We start from the raw sequence: 25,098 nt of genomic DNA, 5'->3' as shown, positions 1-25,098 counted from the left end.
TAGGCGAGATTCTCACACACTCCCAGCTGCAGGACTGGCCGTGGCTACCGTCAAAGGAGAATGTTGCGGACTGCTTGACAAAGTGGGGGAAATGATACCGAGCCGGATATAAACAGCAGGTTTTCATGCGCCGTCTTTGCTGTGGAAATCGAATGAAAACTGGCCACAGCAACGACAAGTCGCGGCGAACACAGAATTAGAACTTCGACCGCGGTATTTACAGATTCTCTGAAACTCAACAAGGCGTGGAGGGAGGAACTCAGTCTACTTTCTACTTCTGCCCAAGTACAATCGAACAAAGTGAACAAAAACTAGCAGCCTCTCGATGAGTGTGCATTGTCTCGATGAGTGTGCATTGTCTCGAGAACAAAGGAAACTTTTAATTTATTCTTGCCATCATGAGTAAAGTTGACGAAAAATCTCTGCTCCGACCCAACACATCGGTCAACTACTTTAAATTCTGTTCAGAGATTGAGATTTCGTGAAGTGGAATACCTGCTGAAGGTGAAGATGCAGCTTAAGCTCAAGGAGGTTATGTATCTACAGTATCATCATCTTCGTAATGTCGTACTCATATCATTCAACACGTTAGTGCAAGCCGAACGTTTCGTTTTGCAGAACAACTTAAAGCACGTGGCTCAAAGTGATAAAGTTGGAATTAAGATTCCCGTGTATATAGAAAAAGACTATGTAGATGTAAAGTTACATGACCTATCACCACGTACCACTCCTGATCTAATCGCAAAATCAGTTACACGTGATACGTGGAGAAATTTCTTCCCGGGTACACCTAACGGTGTTCTTGTGGTGAGGGTGCGGATCGAAAAACCTATCCCCTCCCACTTGACTATAAAACTCAAAACCCACGAAGCTACTATTAATCAAACTACGTTATGCACCCATGAGGGGCAAACATCTCTACCGATTGCCAACGAATCCACGGTAAACCAACCCAAAAAAGAGTTTTCAATACAAATACCTGAACCACAAACGGTTGCCAAATTTGTGGCAGCTGTTCAGTCCATATTGACAACTGCCAAAGCAGCATCCAGCACCCCAGAAACCACTGTAAGCAACATCGGTGATGAAGATAATATCAACGGATTTACATTGGTCACCCGTAAGTGCAAGAAGCAGGAAAGAACATCTGGACGCGAGCACCAAGGCACTTTTAACGATGATGAACTTGATGTAGAGGACAAGAGAGAATTAAATGGTCCCCATGACGCAGTAGGCGAGCCGCGAAAGAAGGTCTCCGCTCGCAATAAAAAGTTACGCGCACGGGATCCAACGGACAATCAATAATATTTGTGTTATTTTTATTTTTTACATATTGTAAACACATAAAAGATCCACGGCTCCGTTAAGCTACCGCTATGAGCCGTGTCAAATAAACGAAATAAAAAAAAAGCGTGGAGCGAGTAGATACTGGAACCGAAGATCAAAATGGTTTGACGACGTCCCAGTTATTCGTGTTGGCGATTTGATTTATGTAGCCGAAGGCAAACGCAGAACCTGGATCCGAGGAAAAATTGAGAAGGTATATCCAGGACCAGACGGGAGAGTTCGAAAAGCAACCGTACGAACATCTAGCGGCCAAGAATTGCTACGGTCGGTGGTAAAGTTGGCGTTGATTGAGATAAGGAATGGTGTATCTAGTAAGCTTCAGGAACCATATCCGGATTCACGGGGCCGGGGATGTTCCGGCAGCACTGTACCAGATGGGGTATGTTCAGACTAGCGACAGCGAACTTGTCAAATGACTGACGTCTCATCGCGATACGAACCGACTGTCAAGAGGTGATTGGAGATCGAGAAAGATCGGCGAACACGTGCGGATTCTAGTAATATTTGCCAATTTCATTTTCTAGTATTGAATATTCATTTCATGCAGCCTTCATTGCTGTATACTATTCCATTGAATTAGGTAACATCAGGTATAGGTAAAATAATTCATTGAATTAAATATATACTATTTGCATTGCCCCTTAGGTTATAAGCCATTATATTTGCAGAAAATAGAATTAACTGTAGTCTGGATTATTCAGACGACTAACGTAAGTCGACAACAATATATTTTCCAAACACTATAATCACTGTAATAAAACTTTTTATAGCTTTGAGCTTCTCAAACATAAACGATTGCTGAAAAGGACTTCTTTCATTTCAACAACTAGGTAGTGAAGTTTTTTATGCGGATTTGGCATGTCGTGCGGTATTGTATGCGGATTTCTATGCGAATTTTTGCATGCAATCGCTCTTCCGGCCGGAGCCCCGAGTCTTATATACTACTCGACTCAGTTCTTCGAGTTCAGCAAATGGCGGTGTATTTATGACTATGCGTATAATCGATTTTGTTAAACTTAGGTAAAACTGGAAAACAGACAGAGAAAGAATGACCGGAACAGTGAGAATGAAGAAACGGTGAAAACTCACCTTTATTGGAAACACTGAGAAAAGATATGTCCTCAAGCAGGAATCGAACCTGTGATTTCCCAGTCTCTAGTTGGGGGCGTTAACCACTCCGCCATCGAGGAACTGTGATGATGCCATCACATGTCCCCAACAGTTTTTGTGATCACCGCTGCAGCCTCCAATACCTCCTAATTGACCCATCGACTCCCAATGTCTCCTACAAGCAGATCGTCACCTCTCCCTCTCACCGATCGGGCCAAATCTCTCTCGTTATCTATTTTTAGGTCCAGTGGACTGCGCTCAAGGCTTGAGATATTTATGTTTGCCTCATTTCCTAATTTCAGTCGCCACCAGACAGTTGGCAGTGAAAGAGCTATGGAGGGGTATGTCCATATCTGCCCTCAAAGCCTATCAGCAGAAGCTAACGACAAATCCAGCCGTTGATGAAATTTTATATATTCCTTGTTTGGACGTGAGTCTTTGTTTTTTTCTTTCTTAAGGAATCTTTATGAACGTGTCCACTGGAAAACAGACAGAGAAATAATGACCGGAACAGTTAAAATGAAGAAACGGTGAAAACTCACCTTTATTGGAAACACTGAGAAAAGATATGTCCTCAAGCAGGAATGGAACCTGCGATCTCCCAGTCTCTAGTTGGGTACGTTAACCACTCCGCCATCGCCATTGGGAGTCGATGGATCAATTGGGAGGTATTGGAGGCCGCAGCGGTGATCACAAAAACTGTTGGGAACATGTGATGGCATCATCACAGTTCCTCGATGGCGGAGTGGTTAACGCACCCAACTAGAGACTGGGAGATCGCAGGTTCGATTCCTGCTTGAGGACATATCTTTTCTCAGTGTTTTCAAAAAAGGTGAGTTTTCACTGTTTCTTGATTCTCACTGTTCCGGTCATTCTTGCTCTGTCTGTTTTCCAGTGGACACGTTCATTAAGAATGCTTAAGAAAGGAAAAAACAAAGACTCCCGTCCAAACAAGGAATATATATTAGGTAAAACGTTCTGCTGTTGAAGCTCATTATGATCCGATTTTCGGTTTGAAAGTTTATGTTGATATTGTTGAATACAAATCTCTGTATAATCCGTAACTGAAAGAATTTTTTAGAAATAGGTGCCAAGCTCCTTTGATTTGCGGGTTTAGGTCATTCAAGACCAATCATATGCTCATCTGGCTAATGCCTCACCTTTGATAGTTCACGATGCCCATGGCAAAATTCTTTTATTCTGAATTAAAATCACGTCGGTTCTTATTTTCATAAACTAAGTAACAAATGAAAGGTACATTATTCCCATCAACCGCCATTGAATGTTTTATCGAACGTATTTTCAATTACGGAATTACAGGGTAATCAGAACGATCACGCTAATATACCGGTGTCAAAGAATACATTGAATACATTGAATGTGAAAACTCAATTTATTCCACCTAGCATTTCTTATATCGCTACTTACTCATTGATTATCTTGTGAAATTATTGCGAAATCCGCACCCAACTAGATACAGTCGTTCATGAAAAAACACGAATAAAATGTAGAAAATAAATCAAAATAAATCAGAACAAATGAAATGAAATGAATGGAACGAATACGATTAAAAATTATAAATTAAATAAACGAATGACTGGACAGAATGAAAAGAATATTAATACCAAAGTGCATAAAATAAATAAAATAAGTCAAACGAATAAAATAAATGAAATAATTTTTAAAAAAATGAATAAAACAGGGATAAATAAAATAAAAAGAATAATAAAAAGAAATTAAAAAAACAAATAAAAGAAATAAAATAAATTATATAAATCAGTGATTCTCAACCTGGGGTCCACGAACCCCTAAGGGGCCGTGAAGTCGTTTCTGGGAGTCCGCGTAGAAAAATAGCATACAAAATCGATGTTTATCCGTAGGGGTCCACAACATCCCAGGGTGATTTCTAATGGTCAGGTCAATGGTACGAAAAAATTTGATAACCACTGATATAAATAAAATAAGTACGATCAATAAAATAAATAAAATAAATTAGTTATGAAATTTGCGCTTCGACTTCGTCTCATTGAAATCTGACACCTATTTAGGACTAAGCTATCGCCGGATTGGCGCCACCTCCTAAAACGAAAGCACTATTTGTGTTTCTGAGTAAACCGCTAGTCCAGGGTGATGTAGCACAGGAAAGGGAGTTGTGATTAAGCTGATGAGAATTGATGAATTGAAACTTGGTTTGGCTTAGTAAGCCAATGTAATAGGGTAAGGTGGGCAAATCCGACCGTTGGGTAAACCCGACCCCCCCTCTGTTATCGAAAATCGGAAGCACTACGTGAACAAATATCAATGTTGTCGGGTAGAGCATCGAAAATAATCATGATGGTGGCATGACAGCATTTTATTAGTCTACATTGAGATGCTCCAACGACAATAAGTGTGTTTTTACAACTTTTGATTTTATTTTTGTGCATCATTGACTACAGGATATTTCTGACTGCTAAAGTGAATGTATAAAAAATGTAGGTAGATTTAAATTCTTTGATTAAAGTCCTACAAAGTGCATAGATGAATTTAGTCCAACTTGCTTCATATTTTTTTTTAATTGAATCGTAATGAAAAATGACGCGGTGGGGCAAATCCGACCTCTAAATAGTGGGCTTTTAGAGGTTTTTTTTGCTAAGAACATGTTTATTTATCAAATTGAAATATATTTTTATTGTCGTTATTAATCATTTTTTTGCACAATGGTTCATAATTACGAACGTGATGAATATAGTATTCGCGGAGCAATTGCTCCGATGCTAATGGGAATATCTTTACGTGCTACTGCTTGTGATTGACATTCCAAGCTTGACATTGAATTCCATTTTCTTCATGTTACAATTCAATAACATAACATTCATTGATTTATCATTGAAAAACGATAAAATTTGGGTAATATCTGTGCTAAATCAACCAAAAATATAGGCGGTCGGGTTTACCCCACCATTTTTGAAAACAGCGAAAATGAACTTTTTCGTAAAACGCTTGTATTTTAAAATTTTACCAAGATGCGAATAAATGCTATACATAGAAAGTTGCCTGTAATTTGGTATATAAAACGACTTGATCCGATGTAAACTGAGCATTTTACAGCCATAACCATTTACTAGGTCGGATTTGCACCTTCTTACCCTATGCTTTATTTCTCCTTAGTGGAGAAATGATTAGGTAAAAACAATTTTTCAAGAGAAAAATGTTTTAAACCAGATTTGCGCGTAAAGAACACAAAACCTACAACTAAATTAGTTATGGAATTTGCCTTTCGACTTCAATAATTCTCATCGGCTTAAACAGAGCTCCTTTTCACGCAGCACTATGGGTTTCTTCAGAAACACAAATGAGCGACCGAAAAGAGAAGTCTCAAGGAAAGAATATGATTCATAAAACCCGCTTCAAATATATTCGAATACGAAAATCGGATTTAAACTTGAAGTGTCAAAATTGGACTGGGTCTCTCTTTTGTAAGTGTCGGATAAAAAACTTCCAGTACAAAAACCGTAAAAAGTCAACGCTTGCCTAAAAAAAAATTACGAAATAAAATTATTCTATGATCTCAAAACTATTTCTCTAGAATTCCTGTGAAATTTCAAAAAAGAAATGATTTGCGCTTTGAAGGGTTAATAAAAATGTATAATTCAACAATTCAAGTTCAATATATCTCGTAAAACAATATTACATTTTACGATACATATTGAGACTAATCTGTTTGTTTTGACATTGAATCGCACCATAAACGTATATACTATTTATTATTATTCGCCTTCGGAATACCGTTTGACTTGCTAAAAGCAAGCATTAATTCAGGATTATCTTCAATAATAAAATTTGAAGTATTGCGCAAAATGCGTAGTAAAACCGCGGATCTTTCCTTACTTTGCGCGATATTACAATTCTTGTTTATAATATTAAACCTACGTCCTACATGCGTGGTATCGAATATCTAACTAGTTTATAAATTGTTTCCATTAGATATGAAGTAGGCGGACATGATAGGATACATCTAATCTCATACAGAATAATATTTGCTAATAAAAGTGCTCCGCCGTAGCGAAACGAGACTGTTTTGTTACCCAAAACAAGTCTATAATACAATGAAACCTTACAGAAATCCATCCACTCATGCATCAACATTTCACTTGTCTGAAAGGAGTGCGACCGATTTACGAGCCAGCGTGGGCTACATTCCGTCATCGAAGTTATCTCTCAATTGGAGCACACCTGACCACAAATAAAATCCGCTGATGTGGATGGCTCTCCTCCCGCGTGACGCGATACGATCGATTCCAGTGCCGCCGAAAAGGTAGCGTAAATTGCAGTCTCGAATTGGATAACTGGTTTACTCTTTTTCGCTAAACTAAAAGGAACAATAAAAATTAAACCACTCCACATGAGCCACAGACGATGACGACGGATAACTTTAGACTTTGCCGGCGACCGAGTAGCGACTTGAAACCTCTGAAACGTCCCGAGCACCCACTCGGTAGACAACAATTGCGGATAAACTGCAAACGGCCCAAGTGCCCAATTGTTGAGGAATTAAATTAATAAGAGGGCTTGCTGGAATCTGAGAGTTCCGCGAGAGGCCATTCGTGGAGAAGAACCGGCGGCAACAAGATTAATTTGTCCAGTCCAGTTGAACCGCTGTAATTTCGGGTAGTCAAATAAATACTACGCCCCTTGGTAATGACACGGTCGAGAGTCCTCAGAGAACAATAATGCGATGGGCCGGTACAGTGGAAAGTAAAAGTGCGTTCATGGTAGATATGATGCCCGGCGTAGCGCAACGCCATTCAGCCTGGTCAGCAGTTGAGGTCGGACTTAATAAGATATCAATTAAGCATCTCGATGGTCGTAGTGAGGTCGATGTGATTTTCATGCATGTGCACAGAATTTGCGAAGTCGGTCGAATAGCTAAGTAATGGGTTAATGGTACCTACATTTGCCGATTTTTTTTTCATTCGATTAATTAGTCGTGAAGCAGAATAAAGAGATAAACGATTCGGAAATTTTATCGCATTGATTTGCTTATTTTATATTATGTTCCACCAGCTTATGTTTTTGAAATGAACTGAGACTAATTAAATGAACTCGGGAGTGACTCTTTCTTTTTCTTTGCTGTTCGTTCTATATGCAAAAATCTTGGCTGATTCATTTCGCTGCTTTTTTCTTGTTCCCGTCCAATTATTTCATTGTTCTACGTTTTGGACAGTCTTTCGACTCGCTTACGACTCTATCTAATTAATTTAAACTGTACGAAGACCCCATCTGAATAGTTGTTCAACACATGAAAAAAAAAGTTCAAAATCACTTAAAGAGACTGTTGAAAAAACTGAATAAAAAGCTCAGTTAGATTACAATCTGCGTTCATAATCATGACTAACGCGCTTCATGCTTTACGGATACAGGTGTTCCTACAGATAGTTACCGGTTGGTTATAGTGGTTTTGCGAACTCATCACGTATAAATATAATTATTGCACTGCGCATAAATGATTTATAGTCGAATATTGACAACAAACTGAAGGGTTTCCAACAGAAAATTAAATTTTTCAAGCTATAGGATGAAGTGATTATCCAATTGCTCTATCGCGTTTTAATATAATTTTAAAACAGCTTTGTGTAAACTGCCACATTATTCGTGGGGTTTTCTTTACGAATCTATCGATTATTTCGATGCTGTTATCTCTAAAAAATTCGTGGTGTTCTTGATGATCCGCTATTCGTAGATTTATTATCAACCGAGGTAACAAAAAATTGTTAACAAGTAGGGGCAATAGAAAAAGCACTTCCTCATTCTAGTTTGACCAGTTTTCGGGAAAGGAAGGGAATATTAGAGTAACAAACGTTGTTGTGGAGACCGGCCTGGCCCACCCCTGAGTCGATTCCTAGTCCCACCAAATTTGAAGCAAATCGGACAAGTCTAGCTACCGGACCAACGTGCCTGAAGTTTGTATGGGATTTTTCGACAATTTACATGGAGAAAACCCGCTAACTCGCATTTTTGTCGCTAGGTGGCACTGTATACATAGTATTAGACACTGTATGCATAGTGTGGTGACGGCTTTTGACTTCAACCGGACGCGGAATGCGATAAAAGCGAAAATGTTGGCAATTTTAATATGTAATTAGTTTAAGCAACCACCATTTGGGCCAAGGGACCTGTTGGTCAATAAACATAAACATTATCACTGTAAGTGAAAATGAGAAAGATCGTTTAATTGCCTATAACTTTGTCGAAGACTGCTAGTAAATCCGGCTTTGTTAAGTGAGTCAGTTTTGCATGGGGCCTGCCAGTGCATGGTTGTGTATCGGTACTCGATTCCCACCAACTATACATTTTTGTGAGATAATGGTATAGTATGTTCAGAAGAAATGTCAAATCGTTGATCGCTGTGCGCCGGTTGTGTTTTCGCCCTACGTGTACATTGAATTTAATACGAAACATTCATCTTTCTCGCTGATAAAAAGTGTCCAGCTGCAGCAATTATTTCTTACGCAGTATATCCTGCGTCTATCAACGTGCAAAACGAACGCAATTCTACAATATTTTGCAGAACTGTTTGATTTATTTCAACTGCCGAGGTGCCATTGTTAGTCTGATAGAAGCGTCGCTATTGTTATTCTGCTGTCCAGAATGGTGTGCGAAGTGTGTGATATGGCGATCGATTGCAAAGTCGATATTATTACTGTGTGCCAGGGAAGCTGCTGTAGACGTTTTCATGCTCAATGTGTCGGATTGAACGAGGCTAACATCAAGGCACTTACCAAAAATATTATCTGGTTATGCGATAGGTGTTTGGAAGCATTCATTGAAACTGTCGCTACCTCGCTGACTGAGTCGCCGGAGCCGAACCCATCTTCGAACAATATCGAGTATGAGGTGGCTTATATGAAATCAAAAATCGATGAAATTCAAAACACATTATCTCAACTGTTGCCACAGAAGCGTTCATGCCCATTTAATTCTACCCCGATTTCGTCTGTGGATTTACCGAACGAATCGAAGAATAAAAGTCGGTTTGATTCACCAACTGATAATGCACATCGAAATGATATAGAGTTCTCCTTGTTCCTGTCGAATATAGAACCTCATGTTACCGAAAGCGAAGTGAGTGCTTTAGTTCAACAGTGTCTCGGACTGAATTCAAATGACAGAACTGACATCAAAAAACTTGTTCCCGGGTGGAAGTCTATCGACGATATTAACTATGCGTCGTTCAGGATAGGGCTTGATGGGAAGTGGAAACCACTAGCCCTGCAGGCGTCGACTTGGCCTCGAAACGTCCGCTATCGTGAATTTGTCAACCGGAACAACACGACGCACAGTGGCCGGAGGCTGGCCAAAACCTCAAAAATTTATTTTTGAAATATTGATATTTTATATTTTTCCTAAATTTCTTATGTGTTGAATGATGTATATTCGAAATTTTATGATCATTGGATAAGAACACGATTTTTAACACGAGTTTAAACGTACCAATGTCCGGATTTTTTAATGATTTTCATTTCCGAAACCACCATTGCTCTGTTCACTTCAAATGCATGTTGCTTTTTCGATTTTGGTTCGATGTTAGCACAACTAGTTTCATTGTGTAGAGGAACTTAAGAACTTGGTTAGTGAGTAAAATACATTTGGTAAATTTGCTTGGAACTATGACTTTTTAGTTTAAATATGTGTAAGGTGGTCAGATCAAAAATACTTTGTTCACTAATGTATTCTGTACAAATTTCGGAATCATTTCGGAACGGTCACATAGTATACATTCTATGTGAAATTACCTCTACTTTTCGAATATCATGGTCTCGTTCTGCGCCTAGGTGCGTAAAAAGGTTTAAGGAGATTTTGAAGCTTTTTTGCTGATATGGAGACACATGGTGTTTTGTGTAAAATAGTTAGATAATCTACAGTAAATCAACACGTTCAACAATGGTTTTTAAGTAGCGTTCTTCATTTTTTATGATATTGTTGACATTGGTGAACAGTAACGGAAAATCTATCATGAAAACGGGATCATAGTCATAAGAAAGGTTCAATGACACTGTATGGAAAAATGCATTTAATATTTTACGACTTTTGACATCAAAAATGAGCTCAGCACCTCAAAATTAGCTTAAATTGTGATTTTCAGCCAAATTAGGTAACATTTGAGGTTTTGTCCGAATTTTGTTTGAAGAGCCGCCACTGTGCGACGTGGAGACCTGGATGTTGAACAACACATTACTGACTACTGATGATTTTGATTATCTTGTTTGTTTACAATAATTATTGTTATTTCCAAATGCAAGAATGTTCTGTGAGAAGTGTTATATTTTTGTCCTGTCTGAAATGTATTGTTGTATTTTTGTACTGTATGAAATGTAAATTTTGAAATTATAACTAAGATAAGGAACCACCATTGGGGCCACGGGGCCTGTTGGTGTAAATAAATAAATAAATAAATAAATTGTAGTACATAATACGAGTTATGTTTTAATTAGGAAATTTTTGTTCCACCTGTGACCGCATAGAGGGCGCCAGCACTAACTTTTCATAGAAGTGAGATAGAATATCAAGATGTTCAGAAGAGTTATTTAAAAATGCTTGTTCTACAGCTTTGTGGAAAAACCCTAATCTCTATCTCTTTCCGTTGAAAAGTTAGTGTTGGCGTCCTCTTTGCGGTAAAATGTGGAACTAAAATTTTCTAACCAAAACATGACTCATATTACTTACTATAAATCTTCTGAACATACTATTGACCTAAACCTAACCATTATCTCACAAAAATATTTAGTTCGTGTGAATCAAGTATTGATACACAATCATGCACTGCTAGGCCCCATGCAAAACTGACTCAAACATCACTTCGTTAAAAGTTTAATAACTTCTTTTAACAAAGCCGGATTCACTAGCAGTCTTCGACAAAGTTGTAGGCAATTAAATGATCTTTCTTATTTTTACTTACAGTGATATTACGATGCATACAGTGTCACCTAGCGGCGAAAATGTGAGTTAGTGGGGTTTCTCCATGTAAATTGTCGAAAAATCTCATACAAACTTCAGGCACGTTGGTCCGGTCTAGACTTGTCCGATTTGCTCTCAATTTATAGCAAGTACTCCTGATGGGACTAGGAATAGACTCAGGCATGCGCCGATAGTGATCTTATTTTCTGTCACTATAGTGGACAATCAAACAACTCGCTTCCAACTACATTCGGGCAATTTGTAACATGTATAGCAAACAAGAGCAGCCACAATAGTTAACTTGAATACTGGTCGCAGAGGCAAAAATTCCCCTAAAAAAATCACACCCTTTGCCACGGGAAGAACTTTGTGTTGGTAGGATAGGGTAAAAAGTTGTACAAATCTGAATTCACTTTGATGAGTGATACTAACCTGGGACGGGACATGCGAAGACGGTCTTCTTTTTTCCTCCCGATATTGATGTTATTTTGCAGGAAAAAATCCATTTGCAAAATTATTTCAAGCAGATGTCGATGATAGTGCTGTGCCGATGCGACATAGATTTCTGCCGATGAGGTAGAGATTTGTGCCGAAAATAATAGAGCTCAAACACGACATGAATTATGTTATCGTTTATCTGTGCTGTGTAAAACAACATTAACCATAACTCTAGAATAGTAGAATAATAAAATTGCACGTGTCGTCAAGTAAGGTTCGGTTCGCAATGACAGACCATTGCCGGTTCGCGGTGACAGTTACTTTATTTCACTTTGCACGTCCCGTCCCAGATACGAACTACGCAACTCTCAGTAGTGTTATCATGTGTTTATTACTCTGGGCAACTGGCTGTCGATAGTTTATGATTTATTATTTATTGAATTAATTTTGAAATACTCGGTTTCTAAAAAAACAACTTCAGCTCCGGATAGCCGACAGTCGGGAGTGTTGCATATGTTCAATTAAATCAATCGGTATTCCTTGCTTCAGTGCGGTGAAACACGGCATTCCAAAAACAATACAATATAATAAAAAGCGATTACTTTTAGCGCCTCGAGACATTTGTCGATATATCTATGCAATTATAGATTTCGTAAAACACACATTATTTATCGTGTATAAAATTTGGTACTATTATTAATGACGATTATGTATTGACTTATTTCTCCGCAGACAATTGATTCTTGTGTTATAATATTAGCGCATTTCCCCAAAATTCCACGCGGCCTTTCCTGATCGAAAGGAACACGCTTCATGAAACTCCGCGCTTATCCAATCTGTCATAATGTCCATGGCAGCGCTAGGTTCTTTTTTGCAATGAAATTATATTTACCTATGAAATATTTATCAGAGAAACTTCTTGAGAAGCACAAAAAAAAATTCCGTTACATAAACTTAATCTGGTTAGTCACAGCTGTCGATTGGCGCATCATGTATTTTCTTTGTTGTGGCGTGTGCAATCGCCTGCGCAACCGCAAGCCGCTGAACGGTGTTTGATAGAATAGGGGGTCCGAATAGCCCCGTACGCTCATTTCGCAAAGTTTTACTGCCTAGACAAGAACCTAGCTAATGATTATGGTTGATCTGCATAGGAATTATGTATGTCATCAGAGACATCTGTTGGCTTGCTATGAACGTTTTCGCTTATAGCAAGCCAACAATCAAGGATTGTTGTCTGTTTATTTTATTGACACAAGATGGCACAACTCGATCACTCAAAAAATTGTCATAATCGTGTTTCGCTATATCTCAGTAACCCAGAAGAAGTTGAAAATTCTGAAAGCGCCACATCGTAGATATTTTAAAATTCAGTAGCATGGCATATCTAACTCAGTTTACCCCAAAATGGCGTTTGTCATAAGATAGCACAACAGCGACGGTCTAAGTCACATTTTAAATGATATAAAATAAGCCTTGCCACAAGACCTGAAACTACAAACTTTGTATGTCGGATATACTGCCGTGATCCGCAAAGCAGTCCCATTTGCTATGGGTTTCCTATGCAGGTGGGACTGTTATGCGTATCATGGCAGTATACAACCGATGATTTATGCGCTATTTTTACACTAATTACTAAAACAAGATTGAAAACAAAAAGAACGAAAAGAAACTAACTGGTCATCTTTTGCGTCAATAATCAAGCTACAATATTTTTATACTCAAGAAGAAATGTGGATCACGTGACAGTAATAGGGTAAATGTACTATAATTCCCCACTAAAACAATTGGTTGCGGAAAAACTTTAAATTTTAACAATTTTGAATTGCTCTAACCAATTTTATGTTATCATTCTCATCACGTATCATATAATATCCAATAATTCCGAATAAAAGTGATTTAAAACATCAAATTAATAAAAAAATAACAATATTCTAAATCAAGATGTGTTTCAATTTTCGTCCCCCTAAATTTAATCTTCGCCCCCCTCTTGCTCTATTCTTCGCCCCCGTGCGCCCACGCACAATTTCACGACTTCTATTATGATACAATATCACAGAATTGGTAATAGTGAAAAGATTAGACAAATCCAGATTATATTTTCAAAAACTATCAAACAAATAATATGTTAACTTACAAGCTCTTGTATCTGTAGTCTTGTTATGTTGTGTTGTGTTGCGAAACGAGCGAGAAGCACTCCAAGTCCGTTCGTTCGCTAGCGTGTACGAATAGCACTGCCCATGATCGCATATTTGTCCCGTCTTCTATGGAATTTCTTATCTTTATGGGACTGATTTGCGATCATGGGCAGAGCATGCCTAGCGCTCTTCATCGTTCGCGCCCGGATGAAGCAAAATCTCGAGCGAGAATGCTCGCGAGAAACCCAAGCTTTCATCTAGTAGGAAATTTTTCTCGCAAATTCTCGTGTGCTTTGTTATCTCGCAAGCGTGAAATGCGTTGAAGAGCACGCGCGAGTGTGGATGCACGAAGAGCATGGACTACTAATGGCATATTCGTTTTTGACAGTGCACTACACCGGTGTAGTCGGTGCTACACTCATTCAAACTTGGGTGTAATCAGTCTATCTTTTTCTTTGCACTACACCGGTGTAGCACCAAGAAAAAACGAAAACGCCATAAGAGTGTTCTCGATATTTCGGGCGAACAAGGAAGGCGATGTACGCGCCAACGAACGAGAATAGCAACGTGCAAAAACGAACAAACCATTCGTTAACTAAATAGCATTACTAGAAAAATACTCTAAATGCTAGAAAAATCAAGACACCCCAAGGCTTCTCACTACATTTTCGTAACTGCACATGATTAAAAATTTATTTGCTTCCGGTTTTGCAGCAGATGCAATGGATACATAAATTAATATGTCAAGCATATGTTTTAAAAATCATTTTGGAATTATCAACTGATATTCTTTATGTAAATCATGAATGAAACAGATATATTTTTTGGTAGTTGACTTGGAGCAACAATTTCAATTTCTTCCCAATATTTCGAATATGCCAAAAATGATTACAGATGTTCACTTAAATTAAAAGGATATATGTGTAGATACAAAAATCGAAACAATAACTATTCTTTTGTCTTTCTTATCGTTATACGCAAAAAAAAAGTCCATGTGCAATGGAATACCCAATACACATGAAACAATTATACGTAGAGCGGCAGTATAAGTTCTTAAGAATGTTTTTCCAAATTATTATAAATATCCAAGCAGTAGAACCAACATTATAGCGTATTTCACTATTCCCTAATGAGGTCCCGGGTATATACTAGAAACTTTGCACGTAATTATCTCGAAATCATGTTTTTCCAAAAATGTTTTTGCTGTGACTACGATTGCCGAAAATGTTTTCAACCGATGTCAAATTTCTTTTTTTAAATTGTTTGTAATTTAACTGTCGTGTCCTTGAATGATTCCATTTTTTCGTCAAAATTTTCATATCAATGTTATGAATTTCTTAAAAAAAATCTTAGTGATAATAGAAAAATAGTGGATTTTTTGGAAAAATCGTCCCCGTTCGCAAAAATAAAAAAAAATTACAATGCATAGTTCGAGGACACCACAAGTGCCTGTACTTTTGATTTTTTTTTGTTTTATGTTTACAATTGAGCTGTTATACAACAATCGTAGTCACGGCAAATCTCTTAGAGAAAACGCGCTTTTGTGGAAATGGTTATAACTTCGACAATTAGGGTGGATGTACCAATAATCGAATACTCAAGGAAAGCTTTTGCTAAAAATCTATGAATAGACCTATTGGCAATGTTAATACATTAAACGAAAGCTTTCAATCCCTACTTCATAGGGAAAATATAAAGATTGTTTAGTAACCAATTTATGTATTCAAAACCGCTTGTACTAGTGGTACACATGTACCAATAGTGGTGCAATCGTTAATATCTGATCCTATTGTTGTCTTATGGGACTCGCAACTATAGGTACACTATGTCAACTATAGGTGCAAGGGAGCACCTATTCAAAATCCAAAGAACATCAATTTTTTAAAAGTTTTTTGAGCAAATTTCAAGGATACCAGTTTTATTGTGCGATTTCAGTGCGATGAATCGATAAAAAAATATTTGTTGATGGTTGGTACCTTAGTTAGGCGTATAACCCACTACTGAAACTATTGGTGCACCTCAACTATAGGAGCATCCACCCTATTTATATTTATTCATGTTCACAAGTGGGTTTTGCAAAATAGACATTGTACTACGCTAGACGTAGGGGAGAGAGGGTAACGGTGGATCAGCAGGAACTATGAAACAATCGCAATAAAATCATAATGCATGAACATAATCGTCTCATTCCCTCATATTTCATGGTTTCTAATTCTTTACACGTGTTACTATATTTTGGAAGATTTCTGATAACTCTATCTCTTTTAATGGATATTTGTTTGTTTTATAACAGTCAGAGTAAATTTGCCATAAAAATCATTATTTCATTTTTATGAGTTCACCAGAAAAATGTTTATTCTACTGTTATTTGTAGCAAATTTTATGCTCAACATTTGCCGCGAACAAAGTTTTTTGGTAACTTGTCATGGTTCTGTGCAATTTGACAATCTTCATAAATAGACCCATTGGGTAGCTGTGAAACGATGATATATGGGGAACAGTGAAAATTTCTTGTCTTTGTGATCTATATTAAATACATTTCATTAAATGGAAAGTTTGTCAATTTGGGCAAGTTTTGTAGAAATTATCGCCTCTTTCAGGATTGCATCTTATATGCATATATGGTGGTCCGATATTACGCGATGATATAGTGATATCTTGCGGAAACAAACAATTTGCGTCTCAAAATAACTTTAATAGGAAGCTTTAGGATCATTATTTGTCAAAACAAAAGAATGAAATTCGCAAGTAGAATATTTCACTGTAGACGACGTCGTGTTTCATAGTTCCTACCCATGGGGCTCACTGGTACATATTACCACCGACTGTTGATTACCCAAAAAAAGTTATTTCCCGTGAATTTTACCAGCTGGAAAAAATATATGCATTAGTTAACAACAGAGTGAAACTATGTATCACTTTTAGCTACACAAATAACATGTATTATCATCAAAATGAAATCGTATAAAAATGTGTTTCATTGTTACCCCCTCTCCCCTATATTAAGTATTCGATATAAATATGGCTACATACCTTCATAAAATTTCAAATTTTTTCCTTTCGTCCTGCACCTTAATATATATAACCCCTCAATCACTGACAGAAACTCCGTTGTATTTGTTTTCAATAAGGCTTTCCAAACGAATTAATTTTTGGCTTGTTTCTCTATAAACTATGAAAAAATGAATGGAGAGCTTGTATTTTGATAGGTTTTGTCTTCCTTACAGAGAAAACCTATAAACCTGCTCGGTGCTGTTTAGAATCCGAATATCATGAATATATATTCGTAAAACACCAAACATTACGTTTGTAAAAGGTTTTCTAATTATTATTAATATAGTTTAATTGAATTGTTAATAACATATTTTAGAAATCGAAAACAACTGCGCGGGATTCAAAGATAAATTGCAGAATCTGACTGTCTTCACTGCAACTGAATAGGTAGAGAGCAGACTTGGGGCGCTCTTATTTTTCCAGTATAAAAAGAGGTACTTTCATTTAGTTACCAAGTAGTTTATCCGTTTTTACTCGGTTTAGAGATTTTGACTTTAGAAAGAGTGAATTGAGGTGAAAAAACTGTTTTGAGGGTCTTTCACAAACAAATCCCTGTATCTCGAAAACTAAAAGTTTCCGAAAGAAATCTTCCTGGTAAGTTTTTCTGCAACTTTATTGAAGTGAGTATTTTTTTATCTGAATTATTGAAGAAAATAAATTTCGTAACTCACTATTAAGGAGATTAGTCAACGATCCGATGTAATTAAAATAAGGATCGGAGAAATTTCCTCAAAGACATCACATAGCTACAATCAATAGTCTACTTTGGGACAACTGTGGAACGGGGCGAAGATAGAAACCCACACGAAGAAAAGAACGCTATATGGGATTTCGCCAGGGGCGAAGATTAGAATTGAGTTTCATCTTGCGTTAATTTTCGCCACTTTTTAAAATTGTTCAAACTTAATTAAATAAAGGTAATAATCGCGGATGTGCGTTGAAATGTATTCCTGCAATGCTCAAAAACATTACTATCGAAAATTGTAACGCTTACTCACAAAATTTATATAACTTTCCCCGCGATAAAAAATTGTCACCATTTTTAGTTTTCCGGAAAATAAGTGGTCTACAGGTATTACTTTATTTACGATTAAAAGTACGTTATGAAATATTTTTGTTTAAATTAGGGCAGTTTGCACATTTTATTCGTCTTAGTTTGTTTTTCAATAATAGTCGAACGCGGAGGTCCAGATCGTAGAGCAGATAGAATTATTTGTAATTGTTCTACAAGGGGGGCGAAAATTAGGGAGGGGGCGAAGAATGATACTTCTACCCTATAGTGCATTTACTACTCCAAAGCATGTGCAAACACTCAATACAATAAGAACAATTAATCTAATTCATTGATGATTTGCTGGACTAAAACGAAAACCATGAATATGATAATAAAACATTTGTTCTTCCTGCTGATATGACTGCCGAAAATTGGTAGCTTGAATTATTCTTGCGAATTGTCAATCCTCAACTCTCGTACATAATTAAAAAGTCATCATTCACTCAGACAAGACGTACATGCGTATTCCCAACGCACATTAAATACCCAGTGGATTAGTTTCCTAGTTGTTCAAATAAACACTAAACAAACAAAGAAATTAGTTTACTCAGTCTGTCTGAAATGTCAACTCGATTGCCATCAACCGGCGGATACATGTTCCCTTGCAATGCCATCAAATCAAACAACATTTAAAATTCATGCGATCAAATATATGCAATTCGAAGTTCAGACTGCTTAATTGTTTACATTTAAATAAGATCAAAAAATTATTAGTTGCATAATCCAGGTGGATAGCACTGCTCATGAATCACTTCATAAAAATAAGTGATAAGGGAGGCGGACGAAAACAGCTGACCACCGCCAGTTTCCTTCAATTTGACTTCCATGCCTCCAACATCCTCGAAGCCCATTTCAAGAAAACCATGTTTCTCAAAATTTCGTGCACAACTACAAAAAAAAACTACAAATGCTATGTATACATGTAAAACAATGCTTTAGATAATTTAATTGAGGACAGACTGAACTTAAAAAACGCTGTTAAAAATCTCATTTTACTATTTTATTTTAAATCTTATTTTCATATAGCTAAAATGTTCTAAATCTCATCTTTCAATCACCACAATAGTCCTTTCTGTGCAGCAAAGCCGTCCGAATAAGGAACCACTTCACATTTTTGTTCAGACAAAAATTACGGGCTGAATCTTGTACGCAGTTTGTGTTGTCCGCGGCGAGCTGCTGTGCGAGATTGTTTATGAATCCGCCATTTTAATTTATTTCAACAGTCAAAAAAACTTTTTTTGTTGCGTAAATATAATATGTTCAAAAATACTCAAAAAATGCTAAAAACCCAACTTTTTGTGAGCCACTCATGAGGAGGTCTGAGGACTGATGATGAGGAACCAAAGGAAACAAAATAACCCGTGCTACGGGAAAACACAGCTTCAATCGACTTTAAGAAAACTCGCGTTAGACGTCCAGTGCAGGAAGTGGAACAACTAGTGAAAGTAAAAATGAAGCATAATCTCGCGGAAGTTAACAGGGCCGTCGAGAGCCGCGTTGGGCCCCAAGACTAATATTACTGTTGGGCCCTTTTAAGCCTAAGCCCTCTACTTCATCATGAGTTAGTACCTCTTCAGCCATGGGAAATTCTGGAGTCCGTGGCTTCTATTAGTCTCCGGTTGACTCATGTTGCCACATCCACAGATAGCGTGCCAGATAGGTGAATTTTGACAGCTTCTTATTCCGTGGTATCCAAATCGGATAAAATTGCTCGGATGTACATAACGATTAGCAACGCAATGAGACGTGCACGGTGCTAATTCGTAATCACCGTTCTATCTCAACACAATGCATTTTTAGTCGAAACATTTCTTGAACGTGCTATAAAAATACAAGAATACAAAAATTATCCATATTAATCACCGGTTAATTAATGTCAGTCTACCTTCTCATCTCGCCCAGAGTAGAGGTTCGAAAATCGCTCCGCTATAGATACACTGCAAAAACGACTGCAGCCGAATTGTGTTGCTATTGAAACGTGCAGATTGTGCTCAATCCGGGAGAAGATAACGCTCTGCAAATCCATCATATCAAACATTAAGAAACACAGTCGTTTACTTCGCTGAACAACGTACAGCACATCAACGAAAGCTGCCACGTTAACATCATCATCCACGTATATATAGGCAAGGGCTCTAGAAAGCGTCTCCACACACCCCTAACATCACAATTAATAAATTTATGTCAAATACGGAGAAGTGGCTACCATAACAGCGCATTTTCCCTGTTATCCCTAACGTTGTTCTTGTGGTGAGAATGCTTCCGTACAAACCAACTCTTTCATACGTAACCATTTTATGCAAATCAACCGAAAATGGGACGTTTCATCAAACAACACGCACCCGTGGTAGATACATATGGGCGAATTCTGCAAAAAGACACTGCACCACGGAAAACATTGTGCAAAAGCAGCTATGAAAAGCCCGCTACTATAACCGTAAACAACACACCGTTATCTTATGGCAAACCACAAACGGCTACTAAACCAATATCTACGGATCTGACAGCAACAAATATTCACTCAACAACAATCGCGCCCAGTGTCTCCAAAACAACAACCGGCACCACCATCAAAGAAGCGAACGTAGAAGAGGACGGATGCGTTTGTTTGTGCGCTCGCATTACTGTTGGATTGTATATTGCTTTCTTTGTAAATATTTTGAATTAGTTTCTCAACATTTTTAGTGTATTCCGTCGCTTCAAGCGATAAAACTCGTTTTTTAACTTGTACACAAAGTAGACAACTCTCTTAAGAACGTATGTTTTAACAAATGTCAACTATCAAATAAAGTTTTCATTTTTTACTCTTTCATCAAATAACAATTTAATAAGGCGAATGAATGCAAAGAAATTACTATTACTATTTTTATTGTTCTTCTATGAATACTGGATGTGTTCGCCCATTTTCCGGGCTAAAACGCGGGCCCCAAATACGACCCGGCCCCAGGGCAATTGCCCTGGCTGAGCCCCCCCCCTCTTATTATTTTTTTCGCGATTTTTTAAAACTTTGCGTGAAGCAAATTTATCAAAACTTTTCATTTTATCAAAAGATTATAGTGTATCATTTCAAAAACATGCTGTAATTTTTCTTTGCAAAAATTTTGACAAACGATTCAGGTTTACCAGCACACGAATGGAATGGCAATGCTTTATGCAAAATTTCACTCTCTATCACTCCATCTGAAGTAGCATCAACGTTGCTGGATCGCGGATCAACGGCTTATTTTGCCCTTAACCCATTCATGCCCCCAACAACGTTTTTAAACAGCTATAATTTTTGATTGAGGTAAGATTTGCTCGCAAAAACAAGTAAGGCTAATAAATGTGACTATTGCCTTTCATTTGAGCATTAACAGTTACAAGGATCAACCTTTAGAACTGAAGTTATTCCAATTAGTCTGATTGGATTCCGATCGAGCAGTGCTGCCAGGAACAGTTTGCGTTGACAACGGAAAATGAATTTTTTCATATTTCTTCGTTATGGTGCAATATTTTTGAAAACTGAAAACTGATCTTTGGCTACATTTTCCATACAATTGAACTATTGTAAATATTCTTGGAGAATTGTATTGAGCATAGGAAGGTAAAAATTGAGTAACTTCTAGCACTGCAAGGGAAGCACCTATCTTTATGAAAAAAGACTTTTCGTGTATCTTGATCTCACCGTTTAAAAGAAAATAGTTTTGAAACCCTACATGCACTAGAAAAAAAGTTGGGCATGAAAGGGTTTATTAGCCATTAAATTTTACGCTTACGTAAAACGCTACTTACAATATCAGTTAAAATTTGGTCATAGGCAAACTTTTGAGAGAAGCCATGTTATATGAATCGAATTCACGAATTACATGATCGTGCACTGACATATATAAAAGAAATCAATCGAATCTGTGACGATCTTCGTCATGTTTTACTCGTTATGCCACAATCAGAACCAGACAGACAAAATCACTTCTTGCTTAGTGTTATCGTATCATTGCGAATATGTTACGAAACAACACTTTCCACTAATATGTGTATTCTTTTATTGAATGATGCGCCTGTGCAAAAAATTTCAAAGCCACCTTAAAATAAATTTGTTGTGAAATTTACGTTTCGACTTCGTCTCATCAGAATCTGACACTGACTTAGTGACAGGACTAAGCCAACGCCGGATTGACACTGGCTCCAAAAAAACGTTGTGTTTCTGAGCAAATTTCTAGTCGTGCGTGATGTCCCACAACAATAAATCTGATGAAGCTGATAAGAATTAATTAAATTGAAAGTTTGTTTGACTTAGTGAGCAAATGCAATATGCACTATACTTTATTTCTCCTTAGTGAAGAATAATTTAGGTAAACACTACCTTTTCTACATTAAGGCGAAAATTGTTTAGTGAAGAGCACAAAACCTATAACTAAATAAGTTATGAAATTTGCGTTTCGACTTCGTCTCATCAGAATCCGGATTGATGCTAGCTCCAAAAAACGAAAACACTATTTGCGTTTCTGAACAAACCCCCAATTGTGCGTGATGTCCCGCATGAAAATGAGTACTGATTTAGCTGATGAGAATTAATGAAATTGAAACTCGGCTGCAGTTAATCCTACAACGAACCGGCGCCAGTAACTAGGTTTCTTGACTTTCATCATGTTTGATAACATTCAGTAATTCGACAAACAATAAGCCATTAGAAATCTCGTGCAAGTATTCCTATTAAAATGGTATACTTTTTCGATGGAGAAACAGGTCGGTGTGTCAACTTTGGGCGATCTAGTGCCAGCATTACCAACAGCTAGATTAACTTGTATTTGTCTTATCCTATGTTTCTAAAAGCATTTACTGGGTCTCGTAAATGTTTTAACCCATAACAGGATGCGTGTCCTAAAGAGTCTGCCTACGGCGTAACTTAAATGAGCAGATTGATCTGTGGGCGCAAAATAGCGCAGATCAATTTTCTGCCACGTCACTTGGTTATTATTTCACAAAAGGAGCCAATTGGACCAGCGGCTGCAGATCAACGTAGGTGCGCGTGTGCTGGCGAAAAAATGTACTGTCCAGCTCGTGTCGATCTACTTCTTCTCGCTCGATATACGTCGAGTCACTATGCATTGTGGTGCTGTGACCTGCCAATCGGTTCAGTTCGGGCGATTTACGTCAATTTGCAACTGGCCGACCCCTTTGCGTAAATTATATGCACATAATTTGTGACACTCTTTTTTCTCCGGTGCGCACTGTCTGGTGTTTATCTTCACTGCATTATAACTTTTGTTTTTGATTTACATGCACAATACCGAATGTGCGTGCGGGTAATGAGTAAGACCGACACTTCTGCTGACGACGTCGCCAGGAGGACAATCATTACTTACAAGTTCATCACTGTCATTGGAGAGCTTGAAGTTTTGTATTGGTTTGGTCAAGCTGCACTAAGGTACTAAATATCTGCTGACATGCGTAATTAATCGCGCGTTATTAACATCCGCGCGAAACACTAACTTTTGCATGCAAGTTGTGCGCGTGAAGGCTGGATCGCTATTGAGATTGTATGTAACATGTGTTAATTATTCTCATTACTCACATTCAGTTCTGTTCATGCTTCAACAAACTCATTAACCGTCCTGGTGTGGCAAGCAATCTAATCGATTTTTATTCATTCATTCATCCACAGATAATCACCTCACCAGGAAAGCCCCACCCGCCTATTCGGATGGAGTGTACGTTCTGGCGGGCTCCAACCGACCCTCACCTCGCAGGTTAAGTCGATTGTTCATGCGTGGTAAGGATGGGCTACCGTCGAAGTACAACCGCACTGCCCTACTGGCCTTCTTCGGTCAGGTCGTTACGAACGAGGTCGTCATGGCGTCCGAGTCAGGCTGTCCCATTGAGATGCATCGGATAGAGATCGAAAAGTGCGATGAAATGTACGATCGCGAGTGTCGCGGTGATCGATACATTCCCTTCCATCGAGCTGCATACGATCGAAACACTGGGCAGAGTCCGAACGCCCCCAGGGAGCAGACTAATCAGATGACCGCGTGGATTGATGGTAGTTTTATCTACAGTACGTCGGAGGCCTGGTTGAATGCGATGCGGGCGTTCCAGGAAGGTCTTTTGCTAACAGATAATGACGGAACGATGCCAATAAAGAATACACAACGCGTGCCGCTGTTCAACAATCCTGTGCCGCATGTGATGCGAATGCTCAGTCCGGAGCGATTGTACCGTAAGTTCAAACGCCTATCGATAGGCAATATGATGACTACAACATTTAATCCAACTTGCTTTTTTTTAGTTTTGGGAGATCCACGGACTAATCAAAATCCCGCTGTTCTCTCGTTTGCCATTCTGTTCCTACGTTGGCACAACGTGGTCGCCAAACGTGTTCGCAAACAACACAGAGACTGGACCGATGAGGAAATTTTCCAACGAGCTCGGCGTGTTGTGATAGCTAGTTTACAAAATGTGATAACCTACGAGTACCTGCCAGCGTTCTTGGACGCAGAACTGCCACCCTACTCAGGCTACAAAGCCGACACTCATCCGGGAGTAAGCCACATGTTTCAGGCCGCTGCGTTTCGGTTTGGACACTCTCTCATACCTCCTGGTTTATTCCGTCGTAATGGCAAGTGTGAGTTCCGTAGAACCAACATGGATTACCCGGCGCTTAGATTGTGCTCCACCTGGTGGAATTCTAACGTAAGTGCTTTTAGTTTTAAATCGATCATCCTAATCATAAATGGTTTTATTAGGATGTATTGGAAGAAACTCCAACCGAAGAGTTCATAATGGGCATGGCATCACAACTTTCGGAACGAGAAGATCCCCTGCTATGTTCTGATGTGCGCGACCAACTATTCGGGCCAATGGAATTCTCGAGGCGAGATCTGGGAGCGTTGAACATTATGCGCGGACGAGATAATGGACTGCCCGATTACAATACAGCTAGAGTTGCATACAAACTACCAAAGAAGAAAACATGGCGGGACATCAATCCGGAAGTGTTCGAGAAGAATCCCGAATTGCTGGAGTATGTTCAACAGATTTTGT

At 38.2% G+C, this 25,098-nt stretch overlaps 1 protein-coding gene across 7 annotated transcripts in view; it reads left to right on the top strand.

The window, feature by feature from the left end:
* LOC131682401 (dual oxidase) overlaps positions 1-25,098 on the top strand; it is a 174,048-nt gene that overhangs the window by 129,773 nt on the left and 19,177 nt on the right. For all 7 annotated transcript variants that reach the window (XM_058963838.1, XM_058963842.1, XM_058963841.1 and 4 more), the window contains exons 4-6: positions 23,720-24,274; positions 24,344-24,747; positions 24,801-25,078. In XM_058963838.1, coding sequence (XP_058819821.1) covers positions 23,720-24,274; positions 24,344-24,747; positions 24,801-25,078 — 1,237 coding nt within the window. The remainder of the gene's footprint in view (positions 1-23,719; positions 24,275-24,343; positions 24,748-24,800; positions 25,079-25,098) is intronic.

The sequence above is a fragment of the Topomyia yanbarensis genome, chromosome 2 (assembly GCF_030247195.1).
Source record: "Topomyia yanbarensis strain Yona2022 chromosome 2, ASM3024719v1, whole genome shotgun sequence".
NCBI lineage: Eukaryota > Metazoa > Arthropoda > Insecta > Diptera > Culicidae > Topomyia > Topomyia yanbarensis.
The sequence above is the reverse complement of the archived record's forward strand: the minus strand, read 5'-3'. Positions and strand labels throughout refer to the sequence as shown.